This window comes from Vanellus vanellus, assembly GCF_965231255.1.
Source record: "Vanellus vanellus genome assembly, chromosome: 3".
Taxonomy (NCBI): Eukaryota; Metazoa; Chordata; class Aves; order Charadriiformes; family Charadriidae; genus Vanellus; species Vanellus vanellus.
Window position 1 is genome coordinate 21,588,959 of NC_138907.1, and position 19,492 is coordinate 21,608,450.

The 19,492-nt window shown below is 39.0% G+C and overlaps 1 protein-coding gene across 2 annotated transcripts in view; it reads right to left on the reverse strand.

Annotated features, from left to right (window-relative positions):
- Window positions 1-19,173, reverse strand: part of CNIH3 (cornichon family AMPA receptor auxiliary protein 3) — a gene marked incomplete at both ends in the record, with an annotated part of 56,450 nt that extends 37,277 nt beyond the window's left edge. For both annotated transcript variants that reach the window (XM_082480473.1, XM_082480472.1), the window contains one exon: window positions 19,093-19,173. In XM_082480473.1, coding sequence (XP_082336599.1) covers window positions 19,093-19,173 — 81 coding nt within the window. The remainder of the gene's footprint in view (window positions 1-19,092) is intronic.
- Window positions 19,174-19,492: the final 319 nt, after the last annotated feature.

Below are 19,492 nucleotides of genomic sequence, written 5' to 3' on the forward strand. Positions count from 1 at the left end.
TATAGGTCACTGTCTTGACACAATGGAGTACAGGGAGCCCATAGGGAGATGCAGAGAACAGGTACATTGACAAAGTGACAGACTGAGAGAACAATTTTGCTACTCAGTTCTTACCATGATATGACATGACTCTGAACAAGAAATTTAGCTATATGGTTGGTGAACATTTGTTCAAGATGGTTGTTCCTCTTCCCTCTTTCTCTTCTGGTTGAACTGATCTAGTTCATGCTACCAAGCAACATAAACACAGCAAGAAAAACCCTTTCCCCTCCTTAAGGGTTCCTCTGAGTAATATAATTGGAGATCTTACATTACTCCAATATAAAAATTTCCTCTTTAAGAAGTGAAAAGCAGAGATTTATACTGATATAGAGATTTTTCTAAACGGTTTGAAAGTTAACTCCAAGACTTATAACAAAGATTCTTTTTCACACCTCCACCGCAATCTCCAATGAGAACACCCATTTGAACATAAGTGGCTGTTGGTCACAATATTTTCAATATTCTTGCAATACCCTACAAATCTGTAGAATAATTTTAATAATGTTATAGTCTCTGATATGGCCCAGAGACCATACGTGACACATCAGGTAATGTAGCTGTGAGATTTAAACTGCTTTTTAAGTACTGTCTTCCTCCCCCTCACCAGGACCACTTTTTGTTAAATTCAGTACTGATAGCACCACAGATGACTGAAATCAAGCCTGCACCAACCCGACAATCTTCTTTTCAGCACACGATAAAGTGCTGATATTAAACTAGGAGAAACAAATTAAAAAAAAAATCGCTGGGAAAAAATTCTGCCAGAGATACTAACGAATCCTGTTATATACGATACTAAATGATACACAAGTACACTAGAGAGCAATTTGGCCTACTTCAGTTCATTAGCACAGGAAAAGGATGGAATGCAGGTTGTGCTATGACAGGAAATATCTTTTTTTTACTTGCCAGTGCTTGAGTGTGTATTGTTCATTATTTGTTTTTACTAAACATCTGATGGGCTGGGGTTTTTAAGACCCTAAAACGAGAGGCCAATGCTACACAGCATCACCATATAGGCTGACAGAAAGCTGAAAACCAATCTTTGTTCAAAGTCTTGGAGTTAACTTTCAAACTCGTCAGAAGAATCTCCAGATAAGGATAACTCTCTGCTTTTCACTTCTTAAAAAGGGAATTTTTATATTCTTATTTCATACTTACTTAGTAAGATAAGCATTTATGGTGCTACTCACTCATGTTCTTAACACTAGTGGTCTGTACCCAGTACTGAATCTGTACTTAACACAGCTCACAAAGGTTTTCTGGCAGGCCTCAGAGCTGCTTTGTGTTCAGGTTCACAAGTTCAATCTATGACCCACTGAAACAGCACAAAATTATTCATTAAGGTTACAACTGTAACCATAGTAAAGTCAGTATTTCAGTGAGCTAGATACTAAAGAGTATTGAATTCAAAATGTGCAATATTACAAGTTTACAAAGCTGTTCTCTTTCATGACCCTTATGACTATCTTTTTGCATGTAAAAAGATCTCCAGTAAAGTAATAGTTTTTCATAAAACAAATTGCCTCAATTTACAGGGGATCCAAAATGTGTTATCATAGAGATTCGCTGATATTTACTTGCTCAGGGGCTGGGGGCATACAGCTGCTCTGTAATCATTAATATCAGTGCTATGTAAACAATCCAGAGATGGAAATGGAGAAATACATACTGAAACTGCAGTACTGGAGGATTTAAGGAAGCAGAAAGTAAAATTTTAGCTTAAGTTTTACCAAGACACAGAAGCAAAAAAATACACGCAAACTTTCGAGCAAATGTTTTAGGTCTGTTTTAGCCTCCTATTTCATCCAGAAAGAAGAGCTACCAATAATGCTGCATATTAGCATTTTGTTAACTAGCACAGGCAATAAGATCCTATTTTTAGTGAGAAGAGGATTAGGTGTACATATCAGAGTTTTCAAAATAGCATATTTTTCTCCAAGTCAGAAGAACAAGTATTTTCAACATTTCCAATAAACGGATTCTGAAGGAATTTCCAGATTTAACACAAAAAGCAAAATTTTTGCTACTACCTTTTTGCTTTAGAATTTATTTTGGATTTAGGAAAATCAGATTATATGACATAGTTCAATAACTCATTGTATTTATTTTAAAGAAAACACACTGCTTAGTAGAGATTGAAACATATTCTCTTATTTTCTAGATCAAAGTATCTCATTTGTCCTGTAATGAAACAGTAATGCTAGTAAATGTTATTAATTTATTATCACTTAATTGTCAAAACAGAATCCAGGAAAGAGAACTGGAGGGGACTTCCTGGGCTGTCAGCTTCAGCCCCCAATTTCTGCAGACACCACATCAGAAGATCCAAGTGGTAAAAACACCGAGCTTATTTTTAAAACAGAGAGGAGGCATATGATTTCCCTTTTCATTGCTCCATTTGGAACACAGCACAAACCTGCTGTGAAAGTTGGGAACCTTCTCCTAACTTTTAAATTTGTTCAGAGATAACACAAACCATGTATATCATTGCCAAGACTGCTTCATTACAACAGCTACTTAGTAAAATGAGAAAGTTTTATTTTGAGGGAACTTGCATCCAAACTGGCGTGACTCCAAAACCATTTGTCTTCAATTCAGCAGAAACTCCATCCTAGCTGATGTTAATTGACATTCATACAAACCCACACATACACACACAAATCTTATGCATTACAGCCCTTGTATGTGAATTAATAACAGAGCTAAATGATGCTGGCACTAAATCGCTACTTCATTTTTTTCCTAAAATAGTGGATTAACTCTTTGGTGTCTGGAGCTTTTTATACTGACACCTGCCAAAAGAAATTAGATCTAACCAATCCCTTTTCTGTAAAAGCCAAAACCTTTTTCTTGCCAAATTTCTTTAAAAGCCTTTATACACAAGTTATGTCTATCAAATTACCCCTGCTTTATTAACTCCTCACTTCTAACAGTAGGGAGAAGAAGGAAAATCTTTATGGACATGAAAAAAGGCCATTGATAACATGATAGCACAATAATGAGCGGCAGAGAAATAAAAAATGGTGAAATAAGGTTCTATTTTCAAGCTTCACCTGCCTATCCTGCAGGCTCAGCTCTCTGTGGCTGAGGGGACACCACACTCTCCCCTTGCCAATCTAAGTGGGGACCGAGTCCAAAAAGAACTCTGTGCCTGCTACTGTTTCCCAAGGCAAGCGGTGTCCCTGATGAGGAACCACGGCAGGAATTTCCTCTGAAGACAACTCAGAAGGCAGGGAAAATGTAGCCACACAAGCTGTGGCCAAAGAGATAAGAAAAGCTGCTTGCACACAACCCATACGACTGCATCTTAACAGCTTCAGTTTGATTAGGAACTGTTTGAGCAGAGAGACCTGACACAGGTCTACTCTCCTCTCCACCTCTGCAACAAAGCCACATTGCAGGAATTTATATATGGCAGGTGTAGGAACTGTCTTAACTCAGGTGCTTCCAAATTAGTAATGGAATTCAGTACCTCATCTAGAAATTGGAAAGAGTTTTATACTGGCAGATATCATCACTGCTATTTATGGACATCAATATCCCTTATTTGAAAAGATAACTCAAAGATGCCCCAAAATCTGCTTCTTTAGAAAGCAGTTCGGATTCAGGAGAATGGTGTTAGAAAGCCCTGTAGGCCAAATACCTACAGTATTTGTGCGGGTTTGTACTTCTGCTAAGGAAGCTACTAACAGAGTTAATAAATATTGCCTGCCTGGTTCACATCACAAGCTTTCAGAATATAGTCCTAGCTCTCAATGACATGCACAAATGATGCGTTACCTCTGCCTCTTTGTAGCGGACAAAATACATGCAAGTTTAAACATAAATGCCCTGAAAAAGTACTAGATAAAGTCAGAAAGACAAAAACCACCATTCAGCTTAAACATTACTAATGTTGTAATTTTACAAGGATATATTATCCTAATAGATAAAATATGTAACTCTATGTTGCATGTTAGTATCAAAGAATAAACCTTTAATCCTTGCTTATCCTCAACAATGTTCCTTCCCTCACCCCTTTATTTGACTGTTTTCAACTGCTTATCTATGAAATCCAGCAAGTGCTCTGATATTTGTAACAAAACTTCCCTGTTAGCCAGGTGGTTATATCAGTCAATGTCTCAATGTTATCTCACATGACTTAGTTCCCTGCCTTTCTCCATATGATCTCAGCTACAAACCTGCCTGGTATTTCAAGTTGCCATACTGGGGCACATTTGCATCCTAATTATATTTAAAGTGAGGCTTAAATCCCTCTGGAAGTTGCAGTTACTTGATCAATGAAGCAAGGACAGGACATAAAGCAAAATAATTTGGAGTGATCTTTGCACTGTCAATTACAATTCTTTTGGAAATCACCCCTCCTGACTTTCTATTACTATGAAGAGCTCTTCCTTCCTCTATTAGAGAGTGACAGACAGCAGTTGCTTAGAAAGATTATTCAAAATTGCATGAATAGATGGGCAACCTGCCTCAAAAGCTAGAGAATTTTATTCTTTTTGTCATATTTTATTCCTTCTCTATATCCTTTTGTTAAACATCTATTAAAAAAAGAAAAAAAAACTCAAATCTTGGTTTTCATCATACCTGCCCACGTAACTGTGGCATCCCAGACCAGGGTATCTATAAAATGCTGTATTTTTATAAGAACCGTAACACTACAGCCAAATAAAGTGCAGAAAGGAAAGTGAGATGAAAGGTATTCCCTTCTTCTCTTATCTCTCCCCAATGTATTTACTTTCCTGAATATTACACTTACTAATTCACCACATGTTAATAAAAGTAAACAGTAACAACTAACAATGCCTTGCAGTTATATATCTGAAACCAGGACACCCTTCAAGGCAATGAAGGCCTTAACAAATGTAAGGAAAATATCTTTTTTTTTTTTTTTTTTTTTTTTTAAACACAAGGGGAAAAATTAAGCTCAGAGAAATTAAGTGATTTACAGAATCAGTGGCAGAAGAACCAAAGCCTCCAGATTGCTGCACCATATAAAACTTTCGGGAAAGAAAGAATACTGTCAGTAGACTAATAACATATGAGAAGTGAAACTATGTATTTCTGTCTGATTATTGTACTGTTGTTCATCTCTGCAGCAGAGCATTGCTTTAAGCAGTGCCTTTTCAGATTAAGATTGCAAATGGTTTTAAATCACTCAAGGGTAGAAAATTGTTCTATCTGTCAGATTTCACAGTAACAATTGTATGGCATTTCCTTGCTCTACTTAACTTGAATTTTATATGCTGCCACTATTAAACAACTCTCCATGCAGAAATCCAAACACATTGCTAATGCAAACAAAGCTCTTGTGACTTCATCCAAGGCTGCACAAACATACACCTGAGCACCCAGTCTTCATCTTTTTATTGAAGTCCTTTTGTCTGTAAAAGGATGTTACATTTAGGCCAACATGATTTAAACTTTTTATGCTCTAACTGGAAGCTTAATCTAATTTAACAATCATGAAAATCTTATTGTAATTTTTGAAGTAGTTAAGCCAGATACTAAGACTTTTCCAATAGAAATCCCAATATGCAAAATTAAAAACGCATAATCTCCATTCTGCAAACATGATTCAAAAGGTTTTCCTATGAAAATGTAGAGGTATAATTACACTACTCTAATTAAATATTGATGAAAATCTATAGAGGAAGGCTCTCTTGCTGAGAGCACACGTGCACAAACATACCAGTCTACATTGGTATAGTTACACCATTGTATTTCCCTGCAAAAATAAAAAAGAAGAAAAAAAAAAAAACCACAAAAACTATACAGATGGACAAAAGCAGTATTACTGCTTCAGCTACGCCAAACCAGATTTCCAAGTCTGCAGAGAGGTGCAGGAGAAACTACTAAGAATAATTATTTGGCAGTCACCTGAAAGTCCACCTATTGGTACAAGGATGAAAAACTCCATCCACACTGTGAAAAAGACAGAAATTTATCTTCATGAATACAACCATACTGTACAGACCTTTGAGTGCTTTGAATGGGAAGTTACTATCTCCATGAATTACTGGTTATTATTGCAACAATGCAGACAATAATTTGAAAAAGCAATGTAACTTCTGAATGTAAAGAATTCACTTAGTTTTGACAAAGCTACTCAGCAGCTGCAAAATTCTGTTGCAAACACAATGTTCCCAGAAGGATGATTTGACATGCATCTATTGACAGTTTTCTACAACTGCTATGAAACGGGCTCTTCAAAATAATTTCATCCAACTGCAAGGAAAAAGAGTTTTCCTGGCTAACAACAGGATTCGGAACACAAGTTTCACTTGCTCACCACAGACACTGAAATACGTTCCCCAGTTATCCTGAAACTGAGAGATGGCAAACCTCTCCTTCAGGAGAGAGACAAACGTCCCACCTATTCCCCAAATAAAGAGTTCAGAAACTACCTGTGCTTGTACCGCAACTTTATACTCACTCACTGTCTTCCAGTCTAGACCAGCTGAAATCCAGCCAGGCAAAATAAACTGCCATTCGTTAGGCAAAGTAAGACAGGCAGTCAAGCTGTGGAGGAGGGATGATGCTAATATAGCTGTACAGAGCCTGTTTCTAAATAGGCTAATAGTTTTGCTCCCTGCAGCTAGAACACATTTCAAAACAGACCTCAAGCGGAGGAGGACTTTTTAAGGTAAGTCCAGACTGCCATGCTTCCCTCCTGCCCCAAAGGATTTCATCATTTTGTTGTCACCTTTTTTTTTTTTTTAAACTTCACATTACTGCATCCAGTACAGGGAAACAGTTTAGAAAGTAGTAGTATTCTGTGAATCAAATGCACCTCTCAACTTTTTTAAAGGAACACAAACAGCTGTTACCAATATTAAGAAAAAAAAACACATTTTCAATTAGCAACAAAACTTGTGAATACACCACACTGTTCTGAACAGAAAAAAGCATGCATGTACATGGAGATGCATTACTTAAGTTTAATTACATTCAGTATGGTAGAAACAATTCTTCTGCCTCAGTTGACTTAACAAATCACGTCTTCTATCTCTCACAGGGGAACCGAATCATGAGGCTACTCATTTTTTTAAAATATACATAACAGTGTCGGTTCCACTGCTGGTACCACACTACCGCACATAAATATACATTTCACCAAAGAGATTAGAGGCAAGAGCCCTACTCTTATTTTTCTGTATAAGAATTTTATACAATGTGAGACCATTCCAGTTAGCAGGATACCTGTGTCTGGAGACTCTGTGGGTCAGTGGTGAAGCTAATGTCAAGGTCTGAATCAAGGGCAGCAGATACGAAGTTGGCACTCCCAAGTACTTGTATGTATGCTTTTCTCCTTCCACCAATAAAATCTTACAGGGGATTTGACAGCCTTTCCCACCAGCCCAAAAGGCCCAAAATCTATGCACCTTTGTAGGCTATGGGAAATACACGTTGAATCTCTGCAGCAATAGGGAACCGAGTATAAATCTCCCACACTCCTTGTACTTTTGTCACAAGCATGCTGCCAATATTCTGCCCTGCATATGGTGTCCTCCTCCTACATGCAATGGGGGATCTTATGTAGATTCTTTCTAAAACAAGCAGGTTTTTCCATTTAGATAACAAGATCAAAACCTTTTAAACATTTCAGTATCTAACCACTTTTGATTTCTTAAGTTCAGCACCAAAACCCCCAGATTAGTTACTCACAGAGCACCAGTGACAACAAATTGACATGTCGTATCAGGAATGCTGACACTTGTTAGTTAGGTACTAACTTGATCTGATAGTCAGGACTATTTTGAAAAGCAAACAATCAGTTACAGGGTGGATTCCCAGTCACAGCCACACATTCAGCAAGCTAAGGGCATCTTACCAAAGGTCATGCAGGCTCTTGCACCAACTTTTTCTGCCCTGTAAAGGATGCAAACAAAGACCATATCTGCACATAAATTGAACAAGCAGAGGTATAAAGTTAGGCCAAAACTTCACCCCTAGTCTTGACCTCTTCAATGGGTCAAGGGCAAATTACAGGAGCTTGAATCCAAGATTTACATTTGAGGTGTTGACTTCAGATTTGTGGCTCTGATTCAGGTAACAGCTAGTGCAGATAAACTGGTTTGCCCACCTCTCAACCAACCAGGGTGAGAAGAAAATGGCATTATTTTCTATCCACATCCAGGAGAGGCTGCAGAACTCTTTTCAGCACAAATGAGAGCACTGCTTTGCCCTTTACCCTCTTTATACTAAACTCCATACTAACTAAGAAAGCACAATAAGAAATGAAACAACTAAGGTTTTATTTCTCACTACCTCTATATCACAGATCCACTGCCACAGATTTGTATGTATTCTACTTGTATAGGCCAAATTCTTCACTCCCCAGCTTTTTCCACACCAAACCAGGGACAGGCTAGATGTGAGTTGGTGAAAAAGTTAATACAGAAGGCTGGACAGATGGGGAAGGTAGGAAGAAGGATGGTAGTCTGGTCACATTGGACCAATAGCAAGTTAATTCTGGCTGGAGGCAGTATAACTGACTGCCTATAGATGTGAGGGGGTGTATTTTTCTGCCCTTCTGTCCTCAAAATTACAAATAATTTCTAATTCACCCCACCTTAACTGCAATGTGCTCCCATGCAACATTTCTACTTGTCTTTTTCTTCTCATCAAACCCACAGTATGGGGGATATGCAAGGAGAAAGATACAGACACATTAAAGCCACAAAGCTCCATCATCATAAATTATTCTCAAAATTAACTGAAGCACTTTTTCTACTAGTTAACGGCACAAAGCTGATAATCCCAAAGCTAGGAATAAACAGGATATTTCTGCAGAATAAATTCAGGGAAAAGGTAGTAAACAGATGGGAAATTGTACCAGAATAGATATAACTAGAAAAAATATTTGGTCCAAAGAAGGAAGTAAGAGAATGAGATCAAAAGAGAAGATTTTTTTTCAGTATCAGTAAGATAAATCACGGATGAGAGATTGGCCAGTTGGCTAGTGTTGTCTCTAAGCAAGTTTCCAACCTTATCAGCACACCACAATTTATTCTATTCCTGAGCTTTCAAAGATTCCTACAGATTATTACAAGTTGTAATTTTGACGTTTTTAATTTCTGTTCCACTGATATAGGCTTGGGAGAAGCATTACCTTCCTTTCCCTCACACGTTCCTTACATTGAGTTCTCTTACATTTCTTCACAAGTTTTACATTGCTGCTGCTATTTCTTTTCCCCTCTCTCGTGTTCTCCATTCCAGCAGTGATTTATACACATTCACCAAAATTCAGGAAACGCATAAGGGCATCTGGGTTCTGTTGCTAAAAAATCTGTTCAAGCATGTCACACATTACACCATACCCACACAGAAGACTCACTACACAGGCTGTCCACCACCTGAATTCAACCACACCTTCTGGATTCAGGCAGCCTTCTCAAATAATTTTCTCCCAAACAAGAATTCTGTGTTCTCAATCTTCCCTCTTGTTAGTACCTTACTCATACATATATTTTCGCCCTCTCCTTTGCTCCTTCTTTCGCATCTTTCTCTCTGAAGTCTTCCCTCTGCAGTCCCATTTTCCCCCCCTTCCACACCTTTTTTATTCCCAGTTAACCAATCAACAGTGGGGTCCTACCAATGCTGTCTCAGAAAGGTGCCCACTGTAGGGCAGCAGGCAGAAAGGCTGCCAGATCTGTGCTTCCTGCCTCCCAGTGGCACCGCAGGAGCCCAACTGGACCAGCAAGAGGCAGGACAAGGGAAGAGGGGCTCTTCTAATGCAGGCAGCATCAGGCAGGGATGACCAGATTCAAGATCTCCCCAAGTCTTCTTTCTTTCTTTCTCAAAAAGAGGCCTGGCAGAACTTGGAGGAAATAACTCCGAGGCCAAGACACACGCATACACGAAATGGCCATCAGCCACACAGCTGTGTTTGCAGAGGTAAGGAAGGCAAGGTGAAGGAACACAGCAGCAATGCAGCTGTGGTTGCAGAAATAGGGCAACGGGAAGGGATACAGCAGCCTGTAAAAATGATCAAGCGTTGAGAGCAAAATAACAGCAGCCCAAAAAGCATCCTCATCTCTTCACCTATGTTCTTCTGAAACTCCTTAGTTTAATTACAGGAGCACGGTTAAGGCTAAGGATACATTTCAGCAGAGCTCCAAACAGGCCTGCCACTTAAATGATCATCAAATCAATTTTCTAAAGGATCTGCTAATAGTGTTTATATAACACTGAGGGAAGAATCTCAGTGGAGCCTTCATAATGCTTGCTAATAAATGCCCATTCTGTGAATGTACAAGGCAGTTTGTACTTAGATGGTGATACAGTGTGAACTATTTAGCCAGTACTCGTAACGCAATCAAACAATAATGCAACAGAAGATTGACTAAACAATCAAACACTTGAAACAGTGACTCACAGCATGAAGATGGTTGGCATTTAAATGCATTCAAAAATCAAATGTCATGCTATTAAAAAAATGGCGCTTGTATCAACAATGCCTGGCACTTGCACAGCATCTGTTATCAGAAAATTGCAAGGACTACAACTTACTAATTCTCTCCATTTTACTGTAGATCTCCTTAATTTTTTGAACTTCAGTTCCTCCAGTGATGTGCTTAGCTTAGACTTCCAGCTGTATTTAAAAAAGGAAGAAATCTATCTCTGATAGCTAGAATATGATGTGACCTGCAAAAGCGTAGAAATACAAAAGGACTCAAAACCAACTGAAAGGTTTTTCATGATCTATTGTATTGGTGAGGAGTTACAAGCAATGTGCTACAGGACAACTCAATGAAGGCACTATTTCTTCATCTCCTTTTTGTTCTGCTTCATGTGCTCACATTATCAAAACTGGAGCTGCAAGTTCAGCACTCCTGCAGCACCTTGCTGAGAAAACCTACTTCTATTGTAAATGTTTTGTGATTTTTCACTGCCTTCTAATGTAACTTTTCACAATGACATTCCAAAAATAAATCCTTGATTTATATACTAATACTTTTTCAATGGCAAGTGGAGCAAAATATAGATTCTTGTCCTGCCTTCACAAAGTGCATTGACGTTCCTCTGAATTTTCCTGGGCACACAATGAAACACTATGTAAGAGGAAGATGCTGTGTCCCAGCAGAAAAATTTTGTACTCAAACTGTTGGGATAGGATGGGCAGACCACAAGGTGAAAAACTGGCTGTACCATCAGACTGAAAAGTCACTGGTTTGAAGTCTGACTAATGCCCAGTTAGGAGTGGAGTTCCTCAGGTATCAATACTGGAGCAAGTCTTGTTTGACATCTTCATCAGTGACTTGGAAGATGAGACAGATGGGGCAAGTTTGCCAATGACACCAGATTGGGGAGATCAGCTGACATACGGGAGGGCACAGCTACCATTAAGAGCAGCCTTGACAAGTTGGAGAAATCAGCCAGTGAGAGCCTCGTGGTGGTCAACCAAGACAAAGGCAAAGATCCTGCACCTGGGAGAGATTATCTATATGCAGCACTACAGCGTGGAGCAACACAGCAGAAAAGGACCTGGCTATTCTGGTGGACAAAAGAAGTTTGGAGCACATGACTTACAAAGAGAAACTGAGGGAAGTGGGTTTGGCTATAGCGGGATGTAATTAGTGTGTTCAGTTTCCTGGGGTGGGTTAGACAGAAGTCAACACAAAGCTTTCCTCAGGGACATGCACCAAGAGGACAAGAGACAAAAGTCAGAAGGTGCACTCAGAAATTCCAGCCATGTGTAAGAAAATGTTCACAGTGTACTGTAGAGTAAAGTAGAGTAAAGTACTGGAGCAGGTTCCCAGAGAGGCTGTGGACTCTCCACCCAGAGAGAGTTCATAAGTCATCTGGAGAAGGCCCTGAGCAGTCTGTCCTAACTTTGAAATTAGGTCCACCTTGAAGAAGAGACTTGACTAGATGATTTCCTAGGTCCCTTCCAATGCAAATTATTCTATGAAGCTTTTATTATTTCTCTTAACAGGAACTGGATATTTCTGAAGTTGTAATTATTATCAAGGAACATAGGAACCATTCCGTCAATAAAGTTGCATCTTGCTCTCTGCACAGCATCATGGTCACAAATTGAATTTTTTTGATGAAAATTTCCAACTGTGAAACACTGGAAGTTGATCTAGTAAAGCAAGTAGTATTTGACATTCTTCTACCTTCACCTCATCAGCTGACTCTGTCCTGTGACTATAATTTACTTTCTCTTTGAAGAGTGGAAATAATAGTAACTCTGACCTGTTTCACGTGGGGGAGAGATACTTTGCTCCCACAGAAAGTGGAAGGGTTTTCCAAACCACCAACTCTAGAAGAATAGGTATCTCAGTGTTGCCAGCTTATGACTTAAGTGAGACCTAGTTTCATTGCCTGGTAGAGCCACCTCCAGCTGTCAGCAGCAACACTGGTTATAAATGAACTGTGTGTCAGAAGCACTGGGGAAGAGGAACAGGTCAAAGAGAAGTCTAGTATCTTTAAGGAGAGAATTCTTATTCTCTGCTGAGCTTCTTCCTCTTTCTGAAAAATATTTTGATAAAAGGATATTTATGTTGGGGAATCAACTAAGCCAAAAATCTGCGGGTTGAATTCCATGTTTTAAGTGTGATTTAACGTCATATGTGGTGGCTGAATAAACAAATATATGTAACAAGAGCTATAACCTCATGCCTCAGACTCAATTCGAGAGTCTAATAAAATATGACAGCTATATTGCCTTGCTTATTATCAAGCATAGAAGTTTAAAAAAAGCACTAGAAATACATTATTTACCAATTTGGATATAAAATCCCCTTAGTAAGTAGATTTTTCAACTAATCTGAAGACCAAAAAATATAGGATATGTGACAACCAAATAATGTTTAAATAGTTCTCTGCACATATTCGTGGGAGGTGCGAGACTCCACAGAATAATTTATTTTACACAGATAATGGAGTCACCGGGATTTGTGAAGCATCTGGAATGACAGCCAGTGGCAACCACTCACAATTTAAAACCTTTCTCTAAATAAATCTCATCATGACAGTTCAAGCATACACAGAGATCCAATTTAATCTTCCCACAGCATTTAAGTCTGTGGTAGAGTCCAAAGACTTCTATGATCTTTTTTTAATTGTTATTTAAGCATGACAAGGTACCTAAACTGTAATACACTTATTTTCCAATATATAAAATATACTTTGCCTGTGCTGCCTGGCCTAATATCTGTCAGCATTAACATGACAAACTTCTGAAGGAAAAGTTGTAAGGGAACTGTCAAGCTATGTTATAGCCAGACCTATCTGGTTTTGCTCTGTCTTTAAAAAGAGTGGAAATATCAGACTCATTCCTTAAACTGTCATGACTATGAAACCTTCAGGGACAATGTGTTTAGCCGCTTAGAGAAGAAAAAATGTCTTAAAGAAATATGTACAACATACAGCAACAGCATTTGTGCCCCTGTTCATCAAGCCTTAATCTGATTTTATTTTAATCACATAGTTATCCAATATTCTCTGAGAACTGAATTAATGACTCATTAAAGGACAGCACTGCACTTCAATATCTGAAAGCAAATTTAAGCTTGATCACAAGTTTGTAAGGAAATTACTTTATTTTCAAGGCAAGCTCTAAAGCATTGTAAAGAGATTAAAATGAGATGACTGGCAGCCTTTACTGAAGAGAAGCACAGGTTCAAGTAAGCTCATGGATCTCTCCACTGGTTTCAGGTAAGACAGATAGCTATCCTCCAAACCAAAGTTACAGAAAGAATAAGACACTGATACATAGAGAACACTGATAGACTAGCAGTGAGCTTGTGACCGAAGCGCTTTGCTCAACAGAATTTGCTATTAGCCAAGCTTTAAATGATTCTCTTTTGCACTTTTTAATGTATCTTTAAAATTAAGGTTGTGCAATTTATAAAAAAAATAGCCTAGGAATTTTATGAGGAAGCCTAAGTGAGTGAGATACCAAATATTCACCAAATTCCCCACATATAACTCTTGGGGAGCTTTCAAATTTTTTTACCTAAACTACTGCAACTTGTGTACTAATAAAATACGATCCACATCACCAAGACAGTACAGTGACAAATAACAGAAGTGGCAACATCTTATATGTACATAGCACCTTCTTTCAGAAAATAAAGGCGTTTTAAGGATATACGTTAAATACAATGACATGCAATACTTGGAGTTCAGTTCCATTACCCACACTTAGTAAATGAGAAAAGAAGGCACAGCTGTCTGCTAAACATAATACACAAAGCCAATAGCAGGAACAACACAGAATATAGATTCCAAGGGCTTCTTTCCCTGGTGCTTGCAAAAAAGGATGCTTTATTTTAAATCTAAAAGTCAATCTTAGCCTATATTACTTTGTTAAGTCACTGCCTCCCACTGTTTTTAAGTATACCTGTGAACTTGTAACTCTTAAGTCTGTCCAGACTCATATTAAGGTAGTGTATCAAGATTCATACTATCCTCACACTTCAAAAGAAAAATAAGGGGGGAAAAAAAGCATAAACCAAAAAGATTTCCATGCTCTGTTGCTTTATTCTTCTTACCCTTGGTTCAAGTAAGTGTCAACAATTTCAGTGCACGACTCTTGCCATGCCACAGAGCTGTTCCCAGATTCATTTGAATTCACAATTATACTGGAATACTCCAAAAGCCCATCAAATTTGGTATAACTTCTGAGGCAGGCACCATTAATTTTTTCAATGGCTTGACACTCCTAATACTTTCTGACAATCCTTAAGTACTACTGGTTATGAAGCAGTCACACACACATTTAAAGATATACTGGTATGAGTTCAAATAGAGATGGTACACCACAGAAATTCTTTGTTTAAACAGTAATGGTTTTGGTACTTATGAATTGTTTTACTGTAGTATTATAAATTAGAACACTATGAAAAAGTCTTTTCTTAAAGCTTTCCTTCAAATAACAGATCTCAAAGCAGGTAATTTCATTTTAATATAATAAAAGGGGAAGGACTCAGATTACGCAAAACCAATGTATTTTAAGAGAATAATAGTGCTGTGGGACTTCACACTGGTATGTCACATTTTAAGCAATGACAAATAAACTACAATTTGGTCAGCTTTGGTCAACTTCAGACACAACTCAGTGCAGCTACACTAGAAATGAACATGGTATGTCAAATCTTGGGAGCTCGAACAAACTTGACATAGCTCTGTTAGATTTAGCTTCCTGTAAACATTTTAGTTCAAGATAGTATAAGAATGGAGTAAAACTGATTAGTAAAAAGCTGTTTATAAAGAACAAGAGCTGAGGACAGCAAAACAAAGGGTCTGTGATCGTTAGTAAGACAGCCATATACTCTGTTCTTGAGCTTACAACATGATCAGATGAGGATATAAAATTATGTAGTTAGCAGATCAAATTCTCTGTTAGTTGTATCACGCAATCCCCCCAAAATACACTCAGCTGCATGAGTCCAGATGAGAGGATACCTTGGCCAAAACAGATTTAAATGGTACCTCAGGTAGCAAAGCAAACAGAGCACTAGCATAACTGCACTTCTGCAACAAGAGTCACAACCAGTATATAGTCAACTGTACTGAGATGTGTCTATGTATTACTTTCCCCCACACACAAGATATTTCTTCACCAAAGTTCACTCAACATTTTGATGCTCATTGACTTCATTTGAAGACAGTCTCATTTAGCGGAAATATACTTGGCTAACACAGCTTCAAACATAACCAACTTTACCAAGCTGTATACTCATGAGAATTCAAACTAAGGGAAAGTTAGGGGCTCAGACGGAAAAGTTTTCCTGAATTTTGAAAGTCATAGCGTTACATAAAGTAGCAGTTGTTTTGAAAGTCAGAGTGTTACATAAAGTTTACTCTGAACATCGGAAGAGTTGTTTGAAACAATGTATATATAATTCTATAACAGGAATGTAAGGTTTTATTAAATTCCAGAGGCTGGTTAGAAGAAACCAAGCAGAAAGGTCAACATCCTCAACTAAATTCTTTAGTACATTTCCGTAACAGTTGCATGAAACACCCACTTCTAGGTGATGTTTCTAATACTTGGTCATTACAGATAGAGGCAATGTGATCACTGAACAACCTAAATGCTTAAAAAATTCCCATACCACAAAGACTGCTATTGGTATTATGTAGTACATGGAAAAATTGATTTTTCAGCCCTTTTCTTTCACTTAACATGTATGAGTGAAATTCCAGCAATAACAGATCAAGATAAACCTAGTGCATAGTTTAAACAAATGTTACTGATAGTATCTAATTTGGTTTTGGGTTGTTTTTTTTTTTTATCATGACAGACACTACTGGCAACCTCTATGAGAAGATCACTCAGAGGTAGGAAAAAAAAATATTACATGTTCCAGATGTCTGGAGGAGTTTCTGTATTTTATTTACAATTCCTTTAAAATATTTTGAACAGCTTCATTCTGTCTGCCCTCGAGTAATACAGAGTACTGGAATGCAGAGAGAACATTTAACTTCTTAGAGGAAAGGCATCAGAAAAACAGTTTCAAAAAATAAAAATCCTCATTTTACCCTTTTATTTTGTTTTGGTTTTGCAGTTTTTATTGAACCTATTACATCAATATTAATGAAAATTATAATTCATCTGACTTCCCAACAGGAAGAAAATGAGATTTTATTTGATCCACTGTTAATTCATTCCAGATAACTCCCTAAATTTCAGCCAGCTTCAGGTTAGAACAATATGAATTCCAAATGCTATGGGGTTTTTTTGTCCTTTAAAATAATTTACAAAATATAAATTCTTGTTCAGTCTTAGAACCTCAGAATTCTTTCAAAGTGATGGAATGCTCAGATTAATCAACAACTTATTAGTAATCAAATGTGGGGTGTTTGTTTTTTTTTTTTTAAACAAACAACAACAAAAAAAACCACACACAAGAAAAACACCAACACAAAACCCCAGAAATAAAAAACCAGAAACACTTAAAAAGCATTTTAACAGGAAAATATATTTATTAAAAACCTCCATTGCCTTTATGAGAACCTAAAATATACCTACCACCCCTTACAACCATATTACAGTGAACAAAATCAGGTCACAGGGCAAGAGTAGGAGTTTTGTTTCTTGGGAAGATTTTCACAACGAGATGTTTAAGGTAAAAGAATCTCCTATGACTCAATACATAAGCTACGTGTTAGACTACATTTTAGAAGAAGTAAGAAACCAGAGTATAACAGTTCTTATAAAAAGGATAATAAAAATCCTTGTGTTTTTATATGGGCGTAATGTGTATGCTTAAAAGTTTATTCTGGTAGGGTGTTAAATCTGTTAGTCTACGGCCTTCCCAACCATGTATTTTAAACAGAATTATTATTACCTATTTATAAGAAAAAGAGGGTACCAATTGCTGCTCTATTACAATAGAGCAGTACTTCCAGCTATTTTCAATTTCAATCCATCAACAATTTTTCAACAGACATAAGAAACATGTACCATAAATATTAGCCTGTTGACAAAAAGTTTCCTTTCTTAGTTGCCTCTTACAGAGCTCTAATAAGCGTACAGACTAAAAGCTGAAAAAGGTTTCACTAAGTTTGCAATAGCTACACTGATTTATTGAATAATAATTTGCCCCATTTGCTAGAAGTACCACATGTCTTCAGACAACAACAATTTCAGTCCAGGAAAAAAAAAAAAAAAACACTGGTGAAACACAGTAACAGACATCAAATATATAAAAGAACATTAAAATTGTGATAGTAATGAAAGAAATAACCATTTAATTTGCAGCAAAAGATTTAGAGTAGAATAGACTTTTAACTCTAAACCCTTTGAAGAAGCTGTAGAATTCTCAGTTTTGGGGACATAAAGGTTTGGGGAAAAGGAGGGAAGAAAACATGAGTCATCATCTAGATTTTACTACTCCTTTTTTCAGAGAAGTGCAGTAGACTGCTAGAGACCCTTTTCAACCTTGCAGTACTTGATATCACTACAGTATCTGACATTACCATCACGCTTTTGTGGTTTCATTTTCTTATTGAAAAAAATTGTAACTGCACCATTAACAGTTCAGAACAATCAGATTTCAAAGAATTCTCACAACAGAGTGATCTCTTTCATACTTCTAATACGCTTACACAAAACTAGGCTAGCATCTTTACTCTAGTTTCAGTAAGAATAAATTCTGCACCTCCCTTGCTTGTTAGTCAAAGGAGTCGTTTGGGTTTTTCTTTTTAATCTGTACTTCATCAAGTAGCTGTAGAGGCATTTGAGAGACTTGTTCTCTTTTTCACCTTATCCCGTGCCATCCTGAATGTTTATGGCATAAAGTTATTTGTAATAGTGTAAATAACGCCAAAACACATAACCGTTTAAAAGAATTGCACATTATGCACAAGGTTAATTTCACCATGGCAGAAATAAACACCTTCTAAGTCACACACGCCTACCACAGTCACAGTCACCCGCATACAGTAGGGTACAAACACCACCACTGCCGAGTGAAATTAATGAAGGTGCACTCAAACATCCCCTCCATGCATTAGAAGAGAGAGGACGTTTCACGTTCAAATCCGGCTGTAAAAAAAGAGAAAAGTCATTAACGTAGTAATTACTGAAGGAAAAACAACCTAACTGCTTCATCAGGTACGGGGCGGCTTCTCCCTCGCACCGCGCTATTCCCGGGCAAGAAAAACAGTTGTTCCTACCTCGAAGATCTCACGTTTTAGGTCAGTCAGTGCCAGAGCGATGCGCACCGCCGCTGCTCTTCACGCTTGTAAAAAAACTTCATAAATAAAATAACCCACGCAGAGGGTTCACGCCACGGTCTCTCCGTCCTGTCCTGTCCCGTCCCGGGCCGGGCTGCGGGGCAGACAGGGGGGACGCCGGCGGCGGGGGCTTCGCCTCGGCTCCCCGAGCGCCGGACTGCCCGTCCCGGCCCCGGCCCCGGCCCCGGCCCGTCCCGCCGCCCCTCTCCCCTCACGGCACGACCCCCACGCGCTTCCCCCCCCCCCCCCCCCCTCGCTCCCGCCAACGGCTCCCAACCGTTTCTAACGGTCTCCGCGCGCAGCGGAGGGGCCGTTGCGGGAGGGGCGGGGGGGCGTCGGGGTACTCACATGCCAGATGGCGAAGAAGATGAGGGCGGCACAGAGGACCAGCGACAGCATGTAGCAGAAGGCGGCGAAGGTGAAGGCCATGGCGGGGAGAGCCCCCCGCCGCCGCTCCGGGGGATCCCAACGGGAGACCGGCGACCCCCGGAATCCCAGCGGGGACTGAGCTGCAAAGCGCCCTCAGGGCGGAGGCGAGTGCCACACACACCGGCAGAGCCGGGACGGTCCGGGCAGGCAGCCGCCGCCGCGCCCCTCACAGCCGCTCCCTTCGCTCCGCCGAGCCCGCCCCGACCCCCGCAGCGCCGTCAGCGTCTTGGGGCAGGGGGGTGGGGGGGTCCCAGCTCGGCTCCTCCACCGCCGCCGCCGCCGCTCTCCCCTCCCCGCCGAGGCGCGGCGGTGGGCGGCC